Source organism: Pezoporus wallicus, unplaced genomic scaffold (assembly GCF_028554395.1).
Source record: "Pezoporus wallicus isolate ANWC-B61680 ecotype Strahan unplaced genomic scaffold, APGP_CSIRO_Pwel_v1 contig_5069, whole genome shotgun sequence".
In the NCBI taxonomy this organism is placed as follows: Eukaryota; Metazoa; Chordata; class Aves; order Psittaciformes; family Psittacidae; genus Pezoporus; species Pezoporus wallicus.
Window position 1 is genome coordinate 5,491,218 of NW_026642361.1, and position 22,687 is coordinate 5,513,904.

Below are 22,687 nucleotides of genomic sequence, written 5' to 3' on the forward strand. Positions count from 1 at the left end.
TCACAAGCAGCAGTGGCCAGCACTGCCCCTCACTGGCGGCAGAGCGCATCCCTGCCTGTTCGCACCCGCTATATTTCCACTCTTTTGCTCCCAGAGAAGAACCCGGTAGGAAAACGCGTGTTGTTCTGCATGCAAAAGATAAAGCCACTCAAACCATAGCTGCCACTGAGCCACTGCAGCGCGCCCTAGCACCCCGTCCGCTTCTCCCTCAGGCCCGCCGCGACCACCGCTCCTGGTATGCACCGCGGCCATGGTGGCCGCTCCTTCCGGTGCACTCCGCTTCCGGTTCCGCGTGATGGGAGGCAGAGCACGGTCAGAGATGGCGGATGATGATCCTGAGGGAGCCGGGCCGAAGCAAAAGGAAAAGCCGAAATATAGAAGCAAAAAGAAAGCGGCCGCAGGTAGGAGCAGGTTCAGCGGCCGCGCAGGGCTGGTACCTGGTTTTCTGGGAAGCCTTCGGGTTTCGGGCTGCACACCTCGTGGCAGCGGGCCTGCTGCTCTGTCCCGGCGTCAGGGGTCCCTGCGGTTTCCATACACAGCCGGGGGCTGAGGAGCTTGGCTGCGGTTTCTTGTAAGCCGAGAGGCAGCGTGGGGAAGGTAGGCTGCTTCCCGACCTGCCTGGCACAGAGGCGTCTGTGGGTGTAGGGGCCACACAGCGGTGGGGCCTTGTGGTGATGTGCCTCTCGTTATAGTGCTCTGGTTGCTCGCCTCAGCCTAGGTCTTCTTCTTATGTAATACGCCATCCACAACGCGCATCTCAGCTGAGAAAATTCCTTTGATAAATAAATAGCCTAAAGCAGTAAATTAACCTTGAGGTCAGAAGAGATGCAAAACAACCTTTTTTTTTCTTCTTTCTATACTTGTAGCAGTTGATGAATCTGAACTTCTCACCGTGCCAGATGGATGGAAAGAGCCAGCCTTTACAAGAGAGGATAATCCCAAAGGGCTGCTGGAAGAAAGCAGTTTTGCAACGTTATTCCCAAAGTACAGAGAAGCGTACTTGAAAGAGTGCTGGCCACTGGTCCAGAAAGCCTTGGGTGAACATGTATGAACATTTACTCATTGTGAGACTATGTTGTATCTTTTAGGAGATACAGGTCTTAAGTTTATAAAAATGTGCAAATCAAGCTTATAAAAAAGTGCAAATGCTTTTCTGATACAGTATTTGTGTATATTTCTACTATGCTTGCATTTAGAATTGGTAGTGTAATTTTTTATCGGCATCAAGATACAGAGTGTAGCCGGACTTGCAGTTCTTAACATCTTTACAGATGCTGGCAGCAAATCTCTCTGAAGCAGCAAGTGTCTCAGCATCCAGACACTGACAACTTTGTTGTGCCTGAATTCAGGGAGACAATGGAGGCGCTGGTTTGGGCCTTGTGACGCATATGTTTCGTTTTTATTCATAGAATCAGCCAGGCTGGAAAAGACCTTTAAGATTGTCATGTCCAGCCTTTACCCTGGCACTGCCAAGTCCACCAGTAAAACATGCAACTGAGGGCCTAGTCTGCATGGTTTTTGAACAATTCCAGGGATGGTGATTCCACCACTTCCCTGGGCAGCCTGTTCCAATGCGTGAGCACCCTTTCAGTGAAGAAATCTTTCTGAACATCCAACCTAAACTCCCCCTGATGCAGCTTGGGGCAGTTACCTCTGTCCTCTTACTTAGAAGAAGAGATCATCCACATCCTCTTGCAAGGAGTGTGTACAAATTTTCTTAAGCTGAAAATCACTTAAGGAATTTTGGAAAATGGATCTGTATTCTGTATGTAGTGTTCTGTTTGTGAGCTTCTTACTGCCAAAGATGAATTCTGAGGATCTTGAGGCTGACTCACTATTTATGTTCAAATATTGCAGTATGTGAATGCAGCGCTGGATCTAATTGAAGGAAGCATGACTGTCACTACCACTAAGAAGACTTTTGATCCATATGCAATCATCAGGGCTAGAGATTTAATAAAACTTCTGGCAAGAAGTGTTCCATTTGAACAGGTCTGAGTTAAATCCTGGAAGCTTGTATCAAATTCAGTTGTAATACTTATAAAATAGTATGTTTTCAAAATGTGGGATTTTCAAGTGAGTCAAGTAAAATAAAATACATATTTAAAGTAAATATATCTTAAAGCAAAGTGAGAAGAAGAAACTGAAGTATTCTTTTGACTCTTCTGAATGATACATTCGGATGATGTTGCCCGCTTCTTGTCTCTTCAGGCAGTTCGTATCCTTCAGGATGATGTTGCATGTGATATCATTAAAATAGGCACTCTGGTGAGGAAGCGAGACACTTTTATAAAAAGAAGAGGACGACTTCTTGGGCCAAAAGGATCTACTCTGAAGGTATTTCCTATAGGTGTAGTAACCAGACAATTCTTAGACCCAAATTTGAGCAAGGTCTTTATACTTAATTAATTTCTTTTTTTTTTTGGTAGGCCCTGGAACTGTTAACAAACTGTTATATTATGGTGCAAGGCAACACTGTTTCAGCTCTTGGACCCTTCAGTGGGCTAAAAGAGGTAAGGGGAGGCAGATGAGCAGATGAGCCATTTGTGTAAAAGACTTTTGTTCCAGGCTCAAGTGCAAAATCTGGCAATCTCAGGAATATCTCACTGACTTTTCAGCTATGTGTGAGATACTTTTATGTGAATGGGTGTAGTCTTAGCATCTTAGCTGCTGGATTTTGCTTCGACTCTGAGGTCTTACTGTCTTAGAAGTAAAAAAGTATGTGTGAGCTACTGTTTTGTTGTTTTTTTTTTAGCAAGACTTTTGGTAGTTTTGCATAAGGGGTGCAATAATGAAAATACTGCAGAATTCATTATATATAACCTTAAAAAATATATAATACATTTTTAGTAATGATGTAGGAGAAAAATGCTCATCAAAACCAAGTTTTTCATGACACATAAAATCCATGGTAACATGGAAGTGATGTTTGTAGGGTGTGCTGGAGTGTATTAGAAACATGACAAGATTACTGCTATTTCTGAAGTGCTGTGCCTTCTGGTTAACCATGTGTGGTAGCTTTTTAAATCTACCTACTTTGAAGGGTAGTGGCTGGGAGAGGAAGAAAGATCATATACCCGGTAATTTAATTAATTAGAATACAAAATACTTGCTGAGTTTTCTGTTCTTTTTTTTTTTTCTTTTCTTAAATACAGGTCAGAAAAGTTGTTCTGGACACAATGAAGAATATACATCCCATATATAATATTAAGGTTAGCATGGTCCACTGTGCATCTTTGCTTACAAGAAAGTACTGTTTTTTTTCAGAGAGTTATATGTTGATAATTTCCATGTTGCTGTGTGGTAACCTGTTTTTTGAGACTTGTACCAGGATATATTACCATAATATCATTAGCAGCATCTCAGAAAACATCAAAGGAATAGCATCTATAAACTTTGATTGTTTGCTTGATGCTTGCTTATTTAAACTGAGGCACCTCCTCCAATACATTCCGTCCCTGCTTTGAGACATACCTGTCTTTCTGGGTCTGCTGTTCATAATTAAACCCCTCTGCTTATACTGAAGTGAGAGATGGAAGATTTGGATGTAGCGCATTCATTCTAAGAAAGATTAGTAAAACTCATAGTTTGGAGCTCTTGGCTACTACTGTAATACTATTTTTTTAATAACTTCTTTGCGACATTCTAAAACTACTGAAGACTTTGATGATCAAAAGGGAATTAGCAAAAGATCCTGTACTGAGGTCACAAAGTTGGGACAGATTTTTGCCAAAGTTCAAGCGGAAGAACTTGAAAAAACGCAAGGAGCCAAAGAAGAAAAATACCAAGAAGGAGTACACGCCATTCCCACCTCCACAGCCGGAAAGCCAGGTCAGATGAAGCTTTATTTGGTTATAAATATATATAGGGCAATATAGATATGTGCAGGAATATAGCTCAACTTGAAATCATGTTCTTGCTAATGAGGCTGGGAGGCCTTCTCCATCTAGTTCTGATTTCCTGAGCCTGTACGTCTGGCTTATAGTGCATAATAACCTAAAGCTCCCTGGCACTTGTCTTATGCAGATTGATAAAGAATTGGCAAGTGGTGAATACTTCTTGAAAGAAAGACAGAAGAAACGAAAGCGAGTGGAAGAGATAAAGGTAAAGTTGTTCTAACTCACTGTTCAGTTAGACTGCTTGCTTGGTTTGGTTTTGTTTTGTTTTTTTTTTCTTTTTGAGTGTCCCTTTTGCCATGCTCTACTGATAGTTTGGCCTTTTTATTGGTAACTTTAGGCAAAGCAAGCAGATGCACTCAAGAAAAGACAAGAAGAAAGAAACAAAGCTTTTATTCCACCAAAGGAAAAGCCAGCTGTGAAAACAAAGAAAGGTAACTGTTGATCAGTTTTTGTTTTTTTTTTCCCTGTTCTAAAACCTCTAAAATCATCTGCTGTTGATTCCTAGGCTGAGTGAATTTTGCAGAGGTATAGCTGTAGGGAATAAAAAAAGTCATGCAAAAAAAATCCTAGTGATTAGATTCATGCCTGTAATTGCCAGGGACAGACGGTAGATCATGCAGGCCATAATTCTGTATCTATAAAATGACAGTTCCCCATAGAACATTTTCCTAATGGAGATACTGGGATGGCAAGCTCAGTTCTGGTTACATTGAGTTTTTTTGCTTTCAGTCTTGTAGTGAAGCTGCCGTAACTTTTGCATTCAAATAGCTTTTCTGTTAAGAAAAAGAAACCCAAAAGCAATACTTACTTGAGAACTTACACTGTAGGTAAATGTTGGTATAAGATAGGGTAAATAGCTTTTCTAAAAGTTAAACCAAAACCACCCTGTATGCAGAGTGAGAACTTGTGTTCTCAATAATTTGGGTTTTATGCACTAAAGATACAAGTCTTCAGTTTTCCAGATTCATTGATTATACTACGTACTCATTCACTGCATTAGGTATGTGATGAATCTTTTGTATTAGCTGTGCTACCTACGTATTCTCACAGCATATATTACACAGTTTCTTATGAACTGAAAAGTTCACTTTTATCAAAAAGCCTGTGTTCTGCAGCATTGACACAGTACTTTTTTGTGATGGCAGTGAATTTTCAGTCATCCTGCAAGAGACTCTGCTGCATTTCAAATACTGTGCTTTTCTAGCTGCTAAGTATTTTGACCTGAAATCCTTAAGTCTTCCAAGAGCAAGTAGTTTGTAGAGAAGAACAGAGATCAAAAGACTCTGTGAGACAGGAGAGTTGGATCCAGACTCATGGCTTACGCTCTAAAATAAAAATGTTATCTCTTAAGTATAGAGTAGGTTATTCATGTTGCTTGGCATTAAGTGCCTAACTTGTAGCTTAACCCTGGCACTCCTTTGTAGAAGCCTCTTACACAGGCATTCATACATCTGGCATGTAGCATCTCTGTTCAAATGCAGCTGTATAGGGCTTTTTCTGATTTTTTTATTTATATGACTGTTCTCTGAATTCTGTTGAAAGAAATTTTAGTGTATAATATTGTTTTCAACAAAAATTATTATTAGAATAGTTTATAAAATCAGCAGTGAACATAAAATGAGTCCAAGGCAATGCTGCTGGATGCAGTGTACTGCATCTTGTAGACTGTTGAAATTTAGAGAAAAGTAAAATTAATTTCTGTTGTCTTTGTATTTTTTACTATGTAGCCTCTACTGAGAAAAAAATTGATATTGAAGCCATCAAGGAAAAGGTAAAGAATGCAAAGAAGAAGAAATTAGGAGCACTTCCTATGGAAGAAGTAAAATTAAAAATGGCAGCAGATGAAAAGAAAAAAAAGAAAAAGTAATTCACCACCCAAGATTTTCTTTAATGAACACTTTCACACTTGGAAGATTTGAGATATCTTGCTATCAGTATAATCTGGACAAGAAACGACTAGGTAGAAAGAGCATTCTCTTCGTAAGTACAGTTTAATTAGTGCACCTAAAGCAGCTATGCAGAATTGCCAGGGTTGGTGAAGAAAATCTGCACTGCTCTGTTGTTTGAGAAAATAAGAGAGTGTATTTGGGTAATACTTGTCTGCCTTAAGGGAAGGTTTTGTGATAGAAACGTTCAGGAGCTTGGTGCAGGATGTTAAAACATTAGGGTCAGAGAGCTCTGTGGAAGTTTAAGGTTCTTCTTCTGTGAAAGACTACCAGACTATATGCAGCCTTGGTTATGGTGATAACTTTTGAAAATGGGCAAGATTTATTACTATATTATGCTTTTGTTTCTGTGAAAGCTGATTATTTTTGTGTGTCTTGGTGTTAATAAATATTTTAATACATTGTTCTTAAATCCTTTAATTAGTCATCTGTTGCACAGCGTCCATGTTGTTTTCCAGGAAACAAGTTTACAGCTTCATGTGAGAATTAGATAAACCATAATCTTAATTGAATGCCATTAATAAACTTAATTTATTAGCATTATCCTGGAGGCTGTTGGACAGAATGTGGTACAAAGCAAAAGCAAGTGGCTTTCCACACAGAATGTGCTGCAGGGAAAGCACAAAGTCTTGTTATCTTTCTTTAAATATATTCTTAATTTATTTCTTGCTTGCAAGAAAGTCTAAGAAATTGTGTTTCTCTTTCTTCTTTTTTCTTTTTTCTTGATGCCCTTCCCCTTTTTTAAAGGAGGTTTATTTTTTAAAGGAAGTTTAGAGGGTTTTAGTTTCCTGAAAAATGCAAATTGTGATGAAGTTCACTGAAAGAGCAGATGTTGCTTCTTTCATACATCTGAGATTAAAGAAGCAAATGTAATGATTAGGAGGTGGTAAAGCAACACCAATTTAATGATTGTGTTGGAGTGCTTTTGCCGAGTTTTGGAATTCTGATGATCTGCACATGCAGTGGAAATGATTATACTAGAATACTGCAGCTCTCTGCTCTTAGTTTCAAATAAAAGGTCACTAACCTAACACAGCTATTTCCTTTATTAAATGTATAAATAAGAATTTAGAATACATGTGGTTAAATAGCCAGTACATGTGCATTGAGAAATAGCTGAGATGCTTGCCCTTTAGGGCAGGAGATAACATTAGCTGTAGCATGCCTTTCAGTTATGTGATCATTTATTGGCACATAATTGTTAGGAAAAAAGATGCTTACATTGCTCTGCATTATTCATAAATACCAGTTTAATTACTTGTGGAATCAGGAAAATACTAGTTTAACAGATACTTCACTGAGAATATCGTATTAATAAGTCACAAACTATTGAGCTGATGGGTTTAGTGATGAGCATTATGAAAAGCTTTTCACAGCACTGTGAAAAGATTTTTAGAAACACCAACTAAGCAGTAGTTGACTGACTGTACTGTGTAGAGGGGAGATGGAAGTTAAGTGTCAGCTTGTTCGTTCAAATCTCTCAAACAGTGAAAGGACTAATTTCAACAGGAGGCACTGCAATACTGGAGTTTAAATCCTGTTCTCACAGTGCAAATGGGTGCCTCAGAGTGCAGAGCTAGAAGCCAGTAAGGATGAGTCTGACCATAGCCAGGGAAGGAGCATGGGTGTCCTGGGGGAGGGAGAGTCCTTGGTTTTCTAAATTAGACTGGAAGAGGTCCCTTTCACTGCAAAGGTCTGGCACAGGTGTTCCCTTGTTGGTTGTTTAAAAAGTTGAAAACAAGTGTAGGACTGGTTGCAGGTTGGCATTTCATTTCAAGAACCTTTATCTAGCTGAAAGTACCCTACAAAAGTCTGCATCTGCTAGGTGCCTGGTTGTCTTGAGTTGCAGTGCAGGAAAAGATACCTCAGTTTGGTGGCAGCCTAGCCTCAAATTATATATACTTCCATGGAAGTCTGCTTTTTTAAGTTAGAACCCACACCTGAGGCACTGTGTAGCTTTACTGTCAAATCCCATCCTGGTAAAACTCTTAACGGACTTAAGGAAGTCTTGTCCTTCTGTTGTTAGGAGGTGAAAAGGCTTCCCATTGTTTTTAATCTTTTTCAGTTGTTATGGTTGACAAGTTTCAAGGATTAACTTACACTGGAAAATGAAGCAAGCTTACTCATATTCCTCTAGACAAGTTAAACCAAACCTAAAAGCCCGTATCTGGATAGTAACTGGCTTCATGGGCTCACTGTTGGTGCTTTTGTACCAACTGTGGCTTACCAGTTCTAACACTTGTATAAAAAAGTAAAGAATAGAAAATAAAATGGATTTGGAAGGCTTTAAAGGTTTTGTTGGTATTTTCAGAACAGATTGACCTGTTGCAAATTATCTCCTTAAACTGATTTTAGAGTTTACAGACTCACAAAAATGTACCCAAAGGCTATATTTTGCATTTATCACATGGAATTCATGGGCACAAACCGTAAGATAGATGCGAACAGCTCAGAGTGGTTTGATCATCAGAGTTAAATATAGGGATTTTTGGATGTCCTTAAAATGAGATGCAGTACTGGTTTAGCTTTCGCTTCTTGACTTACAGGCGTTTTTTGTTTGAAAGATACCATGTTGTAAAGTTTAGGGATATTTTTTCCCCTAAGCTCCAGTGATTTACAGGTTTCTTAATGAAGCTTTTCTATGGTATTTCCTGAAAGCTGCTGAAGAATAGTTAAATGATACTGCTGTGAATGTTTTGAACTTTAAGGACTTTCATTCTGTTTGCTGCCCTGGAGACCAAGCATAGATTAAACTAAGCAGGGGAGATTCCTGCTGAGCTCACTTTTGGTCCCTGGACACAGCAGTGTATGCTCTTTCCTCTCCTCCGTTTCCCTTTGCAGTAGTAGTGTTAGCGTCGAGACAAACACGTAACCACCGGGATGGTTATATGAGGTGCTTTATTGAGGCGCCGGGAACCAGGGGTACGCACCCAAATCTGGTTCCGACTCCCGTCACATTGCGTTCGCAATTTATACACTAAAAATTTCGTAACTAATACATATTCAACACAGATTATATCATTGACTAATACATAGGCATCAAGGATTGCTACATCAGTCTATTACGACATCAGCCTCCTTTGCGCTTGCGCAGCCCCCTCTGGTGGTCGCCCTGATGAAGTAAGGAGTCTTCCTCAGGTTGTCCTCTTCACCTTTTCTCTACTTGGCTAGGTCCCAGTCGTCTTCCGGACGTTAGCATTCTCTTATCTTCACCAGGATGCTTCTGGTATGCCCTTTCTGGCTATCTTAAACTTAGGTTCTGCTTGGGTAGAGTTTTACAATACATACACCCATAACTCCCCTCACCATATGCAGTTATCTTAGCTCTTGCTACCAAGACTACCATTGTAACATTTAGTTACAGAGTAACTATGATACAAAACGGCAAAGTTACAACGTGTCTCCTAATATACAAAGCCTCACTATTGATTTATAAATTTCTCAAATATAATCATTTTACTATTTTATATAATTATTTTACTGTAAAAACTTCACCCTCTCTAACATTTCCCCCCTTTGAAAATACTTGATTTAACTTAAGCAAGTATTTTCATTCTCTTAGGTAGCTGTCTCCTGATAGGTAGGTGGAGGTGTGGGGTACTTTGGATGTTCCCTAGTTACTGCTCCTATGATTCAATGAGTCCATGCACTGTTGCGAGTCATTTCCCTTTATAAGTGTCGGTCCCATCGGAATGGTTTCCGTGAACTTGCAGGTCAAAATGGCATCTTGTTTTGTCAAACCATTTTTCTGAGAAATTCCTAAGATAGGACTAAATGTCAATTGTGTTAATGACCAAATGACAATCAAAATTTTGTAACAAAACCCAGACATCTTATTTACATTTCAGCTTCAGTTTCGTAGGGCCTAGTATCTGTGTTTCCCAGACTTTTGGAACTCTTTTTACCCATGTATAATGTATCCAAGAATCCACCCCTTCTACCTTTACTGCAGTGAACATTGTTAATAGTACTTGATGAGGTCCATCCCACCGTTCTTTTAATGGTTCCTCATTCCAATTTCGGATGTATACTTGATCTCCTGGCTGAATGTCATGCACTGGATTTTCCACACCAGGGTGCTTCTCAGTCTGGTTAGATAGCACGTAATTGTAAACATCCTGATTCCCTTTAATGTGGGTATTGGGATTAGGTTCTGGTGCCTCATATGGTTTTCCATAGGGGATTTCGTAGGGGCTTACTGACATTCCACTTCTAGGTTTTATTCTGATTCTCAACAAGGCTATGGGCAGTGCCTGTGGCCACTTTATTTTGGCCTCTTGGCATATTTTACTGATTTGCCTTTTTATTGTCTGATTCATCTTTTCCACCTGCCCACTAGATTGAGGTCTCCAGGGAGTATGTAGATTCCATGATATTCCTAACAGTTTACTTATCTCCTGTACTATTGTTGCGATAAAGTGTGGGCCTCTGTCTGATGATATTTCTAAAGGAACACCAAATCATGGAATAATTTCTCTGAGCAACCACTTTACTGTCTCTTTTGCCTGACTGGTGTGACAGGGAAGGGCCTCCGGCCATCCAGAAAAGGTGTCAACCCCTACTAATAAGTATTTGTACCCTTGTGTCTTTGGTAATTCCGCAAAATCAATTTGCCAATAGTCTCCTGGTTCCATCCCTACTCTGATCCTTCCCATTTCAACCTGTTTCCTTACTATTGGGTTATTTTTCAAACAAATTTCACATTTTGACCCTACTGATTTTGCCATGGTTAACATCTGTGTGAAAATTATTCCTCGCTTTAAATAAGTCACCAATGCTTCTGCACCCCAATGACATTTCTGATGTTCGTTCTGTAGAATTTTTCGCATTATAGCTGGTGGCACTATTATTTGTCCAGTTACTGTTATATACAGTAATTCTTTTGAGCCTTTAAAAGTCCTGCCAATTTCTCATCTTCCTTTGAATAGTTTGGATCTTGTGAGATATAGGTATGGAGTGGGCTTACCTTGAGAGGTATCAGTGCCATCATATTCCATACCTTCCGGGCCACCTGTCGAGCTGTCCAGTCTGCCAATGTATTTCCTTCAGATATCTTTGAAGTTCCTCCTTGATGCGCTTTGCAATGCATGATGGCCACCTGTTTAGGCTTTTGCACAGCAATTATTAATTCCAAAATTTCTTTCTGATATTTTATATTAGTCCCTTGAGAAGATAGAAGCCCTCGTTCTTTCCATAATGCTCCATGTATATGTACTACGCTGAACGTGTACTTTGAATCTGTCCAGATATTTACCTTTTTGTTACTCAGTTCCAGTGCTCTCATAAAAGCTATGAGTTCAGCCCGTTGTGCTGATTTTCCAGGAGGTAGCGCTTTTGCTTCAATTATCTTTTGCTGTGTTGTTACAGCATATCCTGCATACCGTGTTCCATTTTCCACAAAGCTGCTACCATCTGTGAAAAGTTCCCAGTCAGGTTGTTCAAGAGGTTCATCCTTTAAATCTGTTCTAGTTGCATATGTATGCTCGATGACCTCTATACAGTTGTGTTCAAGCGTCCCTCCTTCTAGGTCCGTTCCTAGAAAGGCTGCTGGATTTAACAGGTTAGTAGTCTTTAAGCTTACATCATCTTGTTCTGTTAAAAATGCTTGATATTTCATCATCCTGCTAGGGGATAACCAGTACCCCCCTTTTTGTTCCAAGACGATTGTCACCGTATGTGGTACAAACACTTCCATGTGTTTTCCCAAAGTCAGTTTTCTGGCCTCCTGTATTAGAACAATAGTCGCTGCTACTGCTCTCAAACATGGAGGCCATCCCGTGCTTACCGCGTCCAGCTGTTTTGAGAAATATCCTACTGGTCTCTTCCAGCTCCCAAGTTTCTGAGTTAACACTCCCAGCGCTAATCTCTGTCTCTCATGGACGAATAACTGAAAGTCCTTTGTCAGATCTGGGAGTTCCAAAGCTGGAGATTTCATTAACGCCTCTTTCAGTTTCTTAAAGGCCTCTTTCTGTGGTTTATTCCAAACAAAACCAGGTGATTTTTGGGCCTCATACAGGGGTTTAGCAGTGAGTCCATAGTCCATTATCCATAATCTGCACCACCCTGCCATACCCAAAAACGTTCCTAACTCATGTAGGTTCCACGGTTCTGGAATGGCACAAATTGCCTCTATGCGATTTATTCCCAGCTTTCACTGCCCTGGTGAAATTTCACATCCTAAGTACAACACAGTCGTGCATGCAATTTGTGCCTTTTCTTTTGAGACCTTGTACCCGTTCAGGCCTAGTTGGTTTAAGATTTCAATAGTCACCTTTATGCATAACGATTTTTGTTCTGTTGCAATAAAGATGTCATCTACGTATTGCAATAAGAGATATTGTGATCTCGGGATCTGTTCTAAATGCACATGGCTTCAGTGGGGCAGACTGAAGGAGGGAGGGAGTCCTGGGCAACAGAGTGTACAGAGTAGGTCCTGCTGTCCGTGTGCTGCTTGCCATCTCATTTTCAGATGGGACTTTGAAGTACAAGGAGCTTGTGGCTTTGCTCCCGCACAAAAGAGTGGCAAAAAACAAGTGGGGAGGAAAACAGCTGCTCTTTTTAAGAGATATACCCGTGTTCTTACTTTTGCAATGGGGATTTTTTTAAAAAAACATCCTAATCTGCCCAGTTTGGAAGACAAAACTGAGCTTGGCTCTCTCACAGGTAGGTCGTTATGGGTTCTGCCACCATGGTCACTGGAGTGTGGAAAGGAAACTGCTCATTTGTCTGCAACTGTGATGTCTTGTCTATGGGGGCTCTGGTAGCCAACAACCCAAATATAAAGATACATGAAGGGCAACATTTGTAATGTTTTTCCCCAGTCATATTTGCATTTTGAAAAATGGTGTGTTCAGGGAATGCTGTGATGCTGAGATGGTTCTAGTGCAAGCGGTTAACCTGGAAGAATAATGTGAGGAACTTTGGGGCCCACTTCCAGTGTTTTCAGTTAAGATCTACCCCAGTGGTGGGCTCAGGAGTGGGTGTGCAGAAACACTGACAGGTACATGCCAGGGCAGTACCCCAGACAGCAAGTGGCAAGGGAGCTTTTGGCTTCCTTTACAGCAGAGCAAGTCTGTTTCCTGCACAGGGCATGGTGCAGAAGCATCTGCATGTGTAGACACAGATCACTACGGTCCAGCTGTGAGGTTGTGCAGCTCTGCTACTTCTACCCTTCCTACAGCCAGTAGAGGACATGCCCAGCTGAACACAGCCACTGTCCTCACTGCTTTCTGCCTGCTCCAGATGTGCGGCTTCCAGGAGACTCATTCCTTGGCAGCTGTTGAACGAAAGGTGTGACTAAAGGGGATAGCATGATGTTATTTGTTTTATGCCATGGCAGGGGGGTTGGAACTAGATGATCTTTAAGGTCCCTTCCAACCCAGTCCAGTCTGTGATTCTATGCCCTCTTTACCAGCATTGTGTTTCTCAGCATTGTACAGGTTGGAGGTGAATGTGTTTTATTTTATGCACCAGCAGTTAAGCTTTAGCTCATGTTGCAAATACACAATTGCCATACATGGGAAGCAGGAAAATAATGATTTATTGTTTGAAACAGCAGTCAAAAACTATGATCAGAAAAAAAAAAAAATACCAGGAAAGATTGCAGTGATATCTAATCATGTGTAAACACAGGTGAAGCCATATCTTGGCACAGATGACATGTTTAAAACCAAATCCTAAACAAAGAGAAGTGCCAGTGGCCCCAGTGCAGGGCAAATGGGAAATACATTGCTTGCTCCAGGATGCAAATGCCAGAGCTCCCAAAGTCTTTAAAAATAAGTGTGAATAAAAACCTCTCCAGGCTGCTCTGTATCTTGCTGGAGGAACATCCAAGGAAAGAGGGCAAGAGGAATGAGAGAGGGGAGTGCTCTGCCTGGGGCCAGGCTCCTGGGCTGGGCACCCTCTAGCCCTCTCTAAGAGAGCGTGTTGGGCACCTTCCTGGGCAGCGTGCTCCCCCAGCTATCGGGTCCTGTTCACACCACTCCACTAAATACATGAGTGATTTAAAACCAGTTACTGGCTCTGAGCAGTGAGAAAGCTGCTTATCAGCTCTCCCAGCTGCTGCCTGCAGTAAAGGTGGTATTTCTGTACCTCTGAATCACCTTTGGAGGCAAACAATGTCTCTACCAATCTTTGTGCTGCTGGTAATGTGCATGGAAGGGATGAGTTGACCCAAGTACTCTTGTGGTCTTCTGCCTGTGTCACTCACTGGCAGGTATTACAGACCAGTATTTTGGTAGGAGCCAGGTGGCCAGAATTGTCAGTATAAGAAGTAGTGGCCTTAAAGCAATAATGACGATGCAGTACTCATCACATGGAGATCTGTCCCACTCTGGATACCACTTGGAATCACCTATAGACAAAACAAGTTACTTGTTTTCAAGTATAACTGTACCAAGGACAACATTTAGAAGTAGTAACTCTGGTGGTACTTACTAATGACTTTGTCACGCTCTGCATTTCCTGGAGAGAGAAAAGAAGTGAACGTAAGCAAACATACACATTAAAACCAATTTGAGCCTAAACAGGCAATGAAATGTGAACATCAGGATGGCCTCACAAAACAGTTACGGGAGCTGTGCTTATTTCCAGGAAGAAGGAAAAACCCAGTGACTTTGTGAGAGCCTCCAATGGCTTCCAGGCTTTGCTGAGAAGCACTTGATCACACTATGCTGACTTCTCCCACCACTGTCTGGCCTAGAGAAGACTCACTCCCCAGGGCGTGCTTCCCAGGATCCCTGCCTTTTGCCCAGTGCCTTATATGTAAGATCCTCAACCTGCAGCTAACATTCAACAGCCCCATGTGTCAGAGACTCCCCCTCATTCCTGCAGTGCTGGTGTTTTAACGTCACCTTCCCACTCTGTTAGTTCATCCGAGGTCAACTACTAGGAAATGTGTGACTCGAACCTACCCTCGGCTCTCCCCATCAGATGTCCACAGCACAGTGCCTTGTCCTTGTGGGTATTACAGAAGTTCTTCTCCCCTCCCGACTCCATCCAGCCATTGCAGAGCCAAGTTGTTGAGATTCAGGTGGGCTGCTAGGGACTCAGGCTGAGCACGGTGTCCCCATGAAGGGCATGTCAGCCTGGCTCTCTCCTGGTGCTTAGGGGAAAGCAGATGGCCAGCCTGATGTTCACTGGAGCGAGCAGCTTTGCCAGTGCCATGGCAGCTCTCCCCTCCCACAGTGGCACAGCAAGGAAAGGCTTGCCTGGACTTGCACCAGCTCAAGCCACAGCTCATGCACCACATAATAACCTGGAGCCTGTAGGAGGGGATGTGTACCCCCTTCTGTGCTTCCCATATCTGCAGGCAGTAACTTTTTGCAGAGTTCTTAAACTGCAGCTACTCTATCTCCTGTAACATACTCTCCAGCACCCAAAAAGCATACCCCATCCTGTCACTCCCTGGGGTAGAAAAGAGGTTCTTGCCAGCATTCTCCCCTCTCTTTGTCCATCACTGCTCACTTGGCTTCTGACTGCAGTTTTCCAGGCTATCTTTAGGATCAAGAGGGCACTGTGCCTGCCTCCTGCCAGTATCTTTTTGTGTGCTCTTTCCCTTTCTACGTGTGCTTGGGGAGGAGGGCTGGTTGTCTTCTACTTATGACACAGCTGGTTAATGCACTGCTCGCCATTGCAGTCACTGCATGCTGCTCCTGTCTTGTATGGGCGCACTGGGTAATTCCCACTACAAAGGAAAGAAACACTGCTCTCAAACTGCCCTTGGGAGAAAAGTGTGAACACCTACCACTAATTAGTTTTAACCTGGATTTTGCTTAACTTGTGTTGATACAGAGATGGTTTTTTGTATGGTCCCTGTCTGACTGCACAAGACGTGCAGTGAAGCAGAAGAGGTTAAGTGTAATGGGGGCACCCTGTCTTTTCAGAACCTGGACACAGCAGTATTGCGAACCTGGGGGTTAAAATAGACTAAAAGCTGGGTAATTTATGTGTAGAGACTGCAGGCTCTCAGAGCTGACTCTGGCTATGGGAACAAAAGCAGGTTTAGTTACCTGTGTATGTGAGTATTCAGCCTTGAAGAGGAATCTCTGGTGCTGGAGAATCTTTCATAGGTATTGATTTCATCCATTTGTTGGTAAATGTTTTTACGAGAGATGCACGTCTTCCCCTGCTTGCCCCCTCTGCCAGCAGCATGAGTGGCACCAGCTACCACCCTGGCTGGGTAGCCTGATGACTATGCATATGAAGGACCTCTGGATAAGATTTTGCCTTGAGAATCCCCAGCCCTCAGCTGCTAAGATAGCAGCTGCAAGCATTGCACTCTTCAATATGTATCCAAACCATTGACCCAGAGGCTTCATTCTGCAGTCACATGTGGAAATGTTTTCAGACATTTGGCTTTCACCTTAGCTGGTACAATCTGTCTGACGCCATCTTGGCACTCAAGAACAAGAGATTCATTTTCAACTGATCACTTCAGTATTTTCATGTCAGCATCTTGTATTTAACCCTTTCTACCAGTGCCACTGCTTTTTGGCTCAAATATATGGCCCTCAACCAGCAAAGAAAAAGCTGGTTGGACAGAGGTGTACCTCTTTCTCTATTTTGAGGACCATTTCGTACCACAAAAGACACAAATAGATGGACTGATCTAATAAAGTTGCATGTTGTGGGAGGGAAGGGGCAGGACCCAAGCCCTGTGAAATGGTATTTGTAATGAAAACCTTACGCTGGCCCGTAGTTGCAGATGAAGTGTGCTGCACTGGTTATGGAGGAGTACGTCACCCTGGGACAGAAGTGGACAGCACAGCCAACCTTGTAGCTTGTAGCCCAAACAATCTGCAAAGACAGATGGGTACACTGGTCACAAAGGCTTTGCTTCAGCATCTGAAGCTTTAAGGAAATGACTTGCCTTCCTCTGTATCACAGTGAATCAGCTGAGGAGCACTCCTTGGGCAGGCTTCATGGGGAAAAGCAGCAGTGGTGGATCTCGAAATCACAGCTTGTTCTAAAAAATGCCTGATTGTTTTGCCCTATTTGCTAGATATTGTTAAAATGAGTCTGAAAGGAAGAATAACTGTAACAGGCAGTTTTCCTTTCTTCCAAAGGAGAAGGTGAAGTTCATCTCCTTTGCTTCAAGGTAATCCATTAGCTTTCTGTCTTTCCTGCTGGGGGAGATCAGATCAAATCTCTGCAGAAAGGCTATGTGATCTGCTATAGCCCCAAAGAGAGCTGATTGCCCCTGTGCTAAATCCAGTGGGGACATATACGCAAATTGGTGGAAGACACTGATGTTATGGGAGGAGCAGGAGGAGCTGCATATCAGGGCTGTAGACCTGCGTTTCAGCATCACACCAATGACTAAGATAATCTAGAGGCATCATCTAGCAATCCTCTGTCTACCAGAAGCTGTGCAGTTCAATCCAGCATCCTATACCCAACTCAAAGATTACAGTGCAACCAAATATTGCAGTCCTGGAGACAAAAACCCCATGAAACAGAGGGGAGACGAGGGCACAGCAGTACCTGAGGGTGATCAACAGCAGCAGTGACTGACTATGGAGAGATGTAGAGAGATCCTGGCAGCACAAAGAGACGAAGGCACACGCTCATGTCTCCACTGACTCAAAGGGGAGGCCTGGCCTTTCTGTTTGTGCCTTTTTGGTGCCAGCTCTGGGAAAAAGGAACAATCCTCAGGCTCCTGAGGGTGTTCTCAGTGCAGTGGCAGAGCAGAGGCTGTCCTTGATATCAGCCATAGACACCTGCATCCCTGAGGACCGTGATTGACCCTCCCCGTCCCAAGCAGCTACCAGCTGAGGCATATGCTGGGCAAGTGTTTATGGTACCCATGCAAGCACTTGGGCTGCTCCTCTACAAACAACATGGTAAACAGCCCTGTGCCTTAGTGCCAGGTAAGCTGCCTTTCACAGGAGTTTCCAGATGCTCAATCTTGCCTTGTCCTTGTGAGCAAGGTTAAAAGCAACATACTGTCACCTCTCACACATCCTGCATCCACATACATTCTCTGCATACAAGTACGTGCATGTGTTGTTCAGCCTCCCCACTAGCTTCAGCTCACCTCTTCAAGTACTAAATGTGTATGTGTGTCTCTGCAGAAAGTATTAAATAGCCTCAGGTAAAAATCTAATCCCTAGAGCCACTGTTGCAAGCTGTCCTGTTTTCCCATAGCCATGGTTAGCGATTGCAGGGTTGCATGGCAGGGCACTCCTCTCCCTCACTTGTCCTCTTTCTTTGGGAATCATGGTTGGGAAAAATGTGCATGTGATGCTTGCAGAGCATTCTACGTGCTGGTATTTCCCCAGCCCTTGGCATGTAAAGGCTGCCTGCCAGAGCTGGGACTTCATTCCCCCGTGCATTGCAGCCCAAAGCCATTGCTGTTGCCTGTTGTTTGGACACTGCTTGGGTAAATCTGACTGCTTGATGGCTGACCTGTTTTCTTCCTGGAAAGAAAATACAACTGTCATATTGAAAATAATAATACAGTGACTCTTTTCCTCCCTAAAATGGGGACGTGAGAGTATCTTGTGAGAATATCAGATTTAACACAAGACTACAGCACATGGAAAACAATTCATTGCCTCTTCAACAGAGAGTTTCTTTGTCAAAATGGCAACACTGGTTCCTGGTTTAGATAGAGAAAGGCAATGCCTACCTGTGTATAGTGGCCGCACGCTCCTCTGCATTTATTGGTGGCATAAGTGTAGGCACTGACCTCATTGTACCAAGAGGTGATGGCTCCTTGCACAGTAAAAATAGAAAGTGAGCCAGTCCAGAGGTTTTCTCCAACGGGGCTAAATTTGGGGTGAGCCTGCCCTGGCTCTTTCAGGTACGTATTATGTTCAAACAGGCACTTCTTTGCCCAAGCTTTTGCAGTCTTTGCCAAGTCTGGATCCTAACTCTGCAAAAAAAGACAACTGAAAATCATTCAGTACCTTAGCAGTGTGGCAATTCAGAGCAGCTTTCAGGAGAAGATGGGTCTCAGTAGCATGTATGCTTCGGGTTCATTTTGTTTTGTCTCTGCTGAGACTTCCAGAGCTACATGCCAGATTGTCTTATAGTTAATTTCTGATTTGAACTTACTCATTAAACTTGCAGAAGTTTTTGGGGTGGTGGGTGATCTTAGCTGTCTGGTTTGTTGGATGCCAAGAACTGTTTGTCAGTCAAACACAGTTTTTGGGGCGCAATGTGCATTTCCAGGCTGTGCTGACCATGAGGGAATGTTAATGTAATTTAAACAATGAATTTACAGGAAATCTGGAGATTCAGGTGTATGCTTACCACCAGTCAGACTGGAGTCTCATGCAGCCTCATGCATTCAGGCTACTGCTTTCAGGTCAGTTCACAAGCACACGTGGATTTTTGAGACAGTTTAAACTCAACCCCTTGGTTTGCATCTTTGTGTTCAGTGTCTTCAAATGTTAGTGATTAATTCATATTTGTGGAATGACTAATTCACTTGCTATTCAATCCTACAGAAAGTGCTTATTTAAGCAATTGAATTATGTAAGTCTTTTGTTTGCATTGGAGGTGGTGTCTGGTTTTGCTGTGTTTTCTTGTACACACAACTTGATTGAGCAAATACAGAATTGCGTCTCCTGGAAAATGCAATTTTCTACATGTCTGTAGCCCTTGTTGCAATGTGTGTCTTGTAAATGAAGTTGTTCAGCAGTGCTGAACTATTTTAGATTGGACTTTGTTTTTAAAAGACACCTTTTATATTTCTCCTTTTCTATATGGATCAAAATATCTCTCTTGCTTCTGCAAACAATAGAATGACTAGGGAAATTGCTTTGAATGGATCAGTAACAATGACTAAGGAAAAGTTAGTTATTATTAGTTAATAATAATTTTAAAGGTAAGTTAGTAACTTTAAGTGTACTTTTCTGAGCGAATGCTTAAAGTGGCTGAGAGTTGAAAAAGCAGCATGCAGAAACTGATATTTCAGGGTGATCTTTAACTATTTGCTTATGAAACTTCATTTATGCAAAAAGATAGGACTAAACTGATGCACAGAACAGGGACGTTTGCATACAGATATCATTGCTATTTAAGAAAATAATAATTACAGTTTTTTCTCCTAATAAATTATTTCTCAGTTTTGGTTGTATAGCTCAGGTGAGTTCCCTCTTGAATTAGGTAGGGAAAATTGAATGTGTGAAAAGTGATGTGAGGCATCTCTCAAAGGAGACTGTAGTGAAGCCCTAATGAAACTGATGAGACTCTTTGTGCTGATTTTGATGAGCCTTGGAACAGACCTAAGCAATGCTTTGGGTGAATGGGAAAGGGGTCACACTGGGGTAAAAAAAAGATCAGCATTCTCATAATAAATGTATTACGAATACAGATGGTTGGGCTTTGTTACTTGCAGTTAAAGGAGTTTCTGTCCTGTATTTTCTTTTAAAAACTGTTTTTCCAAAAGACAGAAATGCTTTGAGTTCACATGGAAAGGCTTCATTTTTATATATCTAGGTGGACAGTTATCGGCGGCAGCAGACAGAGGTTCCCTGTGAAAGAGAGACATCTTTTCATTTTTGAAGTGCTAAAGGCCACTCAAAAATGAAGAAATCTGCTGTTTTCAATTCCAATGCTTTTACTTTCATAACAGATTTTATCATGTATTATGCTGCTTTCTTCACGTTAAATTCTTCCTGGGAGAGGTCATACTTAAGATTGGGGGGGATTGCAGTTTAAAGGAAACTTACCATGATTTCTTATTTTATTTGTAATAATCTTCATTTGTTGAAGCTTTTTTTTCTTGCTATTTTTTCAGTTCTTTAATTTTTCAAAAGGAAAAATTAGGCATAATTTAAAAATATGACTATTGCTTTTTTAATACATCCTTACATCCTAGCAAGATTTTGTTAGTACAGGGCTAGTAAAGCATTCCAGAAAACTGAGTGTGGAGCTATATGTACTGGGAGTTCAGAATGCCCAGCAGAAGAAAGCTGAAGTAAAAGATACATCTAGAAAAGAAACTGAATTGTTTCCTGTCAGGCTTGTAACTGGAGCTTGCTCACTGCTCAGTTACCCCTCCCCAGTGGGCACTTCTTTGTTAGTGTTTGACAACCAGAAATGGTAAATGAGCTTTAACTTTGGTTGGGGTGTTGCTAATTACAGATGTGGTTATGTCCTCTTCTGGTGGTGACCATGCAAGATAGCAAGGAAGAGGAACAAAATGAAAGAGATCAGAATTAGGACAGCCACAGGATCATAGAACCATGGAATGGTTTGGGTTAGAAGCAACCTTGAAGATCATCTGCTTCCAAGCCCCCTGCCATGGGCAGGGACAATTGCTATGGTCCATCTGAGAGATCTGTGATTATTCCAAGGAGAAACACAGAAATCTCATGTATTACCCAGTCAAAGCACAAAAGGTGATGGATGTTGCAAGAGGCAACTCCCAAGCTATTGGAACATCTCACAAATCAGAGCTGGGCTTCTCAGCCATAAGCCTAGCTTTATGCATACAGCTTCCTCCTTGCTGGCTTTTCCATGTGCCACCCGACAGGGAGGCAAGTGTCATGAGCCATCTGACATGAGAGGTGGCCACTTTTGGGTGTATTTTGAATTACAACAGGCTATTTTTTGCATGGTGGCTGCAGATACTGCCTCCTGATGTGGACAGGGAGAAGGCAGGGATGTAGAGCAATGTGGGACCTGGTGCCTCCAGCATCACTTGCTCCTGATGTATGTTGCTTTTTGGCTTCCCCTGCAGCCCCAGTACCTAGAAACAGCTGCTCCATTGGCTCAGCCTGTGAGAGCTTTGCAAAGAAAGCTTAAAGAAAGCTCTCCGAGAGACTTTTTGGCAACAGTCTGTGCCCATGCTGACTCAAGTATGAAAGGTTGTGCTTAAGTCTGCACACAAATTACACCATGGGCTGTCAAGGCTTTTCACAGCACAAAACACTGAGGGTTGAAATCTTGGGTTTCAAATGAGGAAATTAATCCAGGAAAAATTATACACAAACCCAAGCGCATAAAGCCACCTGATAATCAGAGCCTTTTTCTCTGCTTTAAAAAGAAGCAGCGCTGCTTTTTATGCTCTGTGATCTATGGTTCTATGCTCTATGAGCTCTACGATCCCAGGAGGTTGCTTTGAGAAGTGTAAGCACAGTCAAAATGCTACACACTTGCGTATAAGTCGTGAAGATCTCCTTACCATGTAGAGCATGTTGCTGGCCGATGGATTCACCCCGGACCGGAATCTGTTATGGGTTTGCACACATTCCTTAATAAACTCTGCATCTCCAACATCAGGCAATGTCTGTGGTCCATATGAGTCAGAGGAACGACAGAAGTGCAGTAAAGCCAGCACACAAGCAGAAAATCTGCTTGTCATGATTCTCAGCCTCTGGTCTGTTCAGCTTTAAGAGCAGAATGCTTCAGAGGTGGTTTTAGCCCCACAGCAGCATTTTGCTTGGATGGCTTGTGGGCTGGACTTATCTTAGCCATGGTAATTGAATATGGCTTTGTTGCAGGAAATGAGTCACATTTCACCAGCACTGCTGCGAGAATGAGGAAATTAAGCTACAAGTTCACATCAGAGCTGTGGCAGCTTTGTCTCTTTTCTTTCTTCTTTCTTCAACTGTGGTGGGTAAGCTTCTGTCCTGTCTTTTGGGCTTCTTTGTTTTTGTTCTATTGGCTCCCAACATCCCATCCGTAGCAATCACTATGGATTTTGGACAGTTTTGGATATATTTTCTGCTTTTCATTAAAATAGCATTGCTGTTACGGCTGTTACTCTTATCCAAAATGCTATGAGAAATAACTGAACTTTTACTACAGTATCAATAGTCACTTTTGTTGTACATGGAGTTATTGGAGGGGTATGTTTGGCTGAGAACCACAATTTAAGTATGCTGC

At 42.1% G+C, this 22,687-nt stretch overlaps 2 protein-coding genes across 5 annotated transcripts; one reads left to right on the forward strand and one right to left on the reverse strand.

Moving 5' to 3' along the window:
• The first annotated feature begins 309 nt into the window (after positions 1 to 309).
• Positions 310 to 5,780, forward strand: KRR1 (KRR1 small subunit processome component homolog). Of its 4 annotated transcripts, none has more exons than XM_057429465.1 (10): positions 310 to 401; positions 867 to 1,045; positions 1,858 to 1,992; positions 2,212 to 2,337; positions 2,430 to 2,513; positions 3,156 to 3,212; positions 3,661 to 3,831; positions 4,027 to 4,104; positions 4,237 to 4,330; positions 5,627 to 5,780. In XM_057429465.1, the coding sequence occupies exons 1-10, from the start codon at positions 320 to 322 to the stop codon at positions 5,764 to 5,766; spliced, it is 1,146 nt and encodes a 381-aa protein (XP_057285448.1). In that variant the 5' UTR covers positions 310 to 319; the 3' UTR covers positions 5,767 to 5,780. The 4 variants fall into 4 exon arrangements, with proteins under 4 accessions (XP_057285448.1, XP_057285450.1, XP_057285449.1 ...); XM_057429466.1 differs by having other exon boundaries at positions 314 to 401; positions 870 to 1,045; XM_057429467.1 differs by lacking the exon at positions 3,661 to 3,831.
• Positions 5,781 to 13,785: 8,005 nt separating this feature from the next.
• Positions 13,786 to 22,312, reverse strand: GLIPR1 (GLI pathogenesis related 1). The gene is given in 6 exon segments (XM_057429419.1): positions 13,786 to 14,198; positions 14,282 to 14,308; positions 15,448 to 15,530; positions 16,533 to 16,642; positions 18,477 to 18,722; positions 21,984 to 22,312. Coding segments are annotated over 6 exon segments (798 nt in total). The 5' UTR covers positions 22,164 to 22,312; the 3' UTR covers positions 13,786 to 14,046.
• Positions 22,313 to 22,687: the final 375 nt, after the last annotated feature.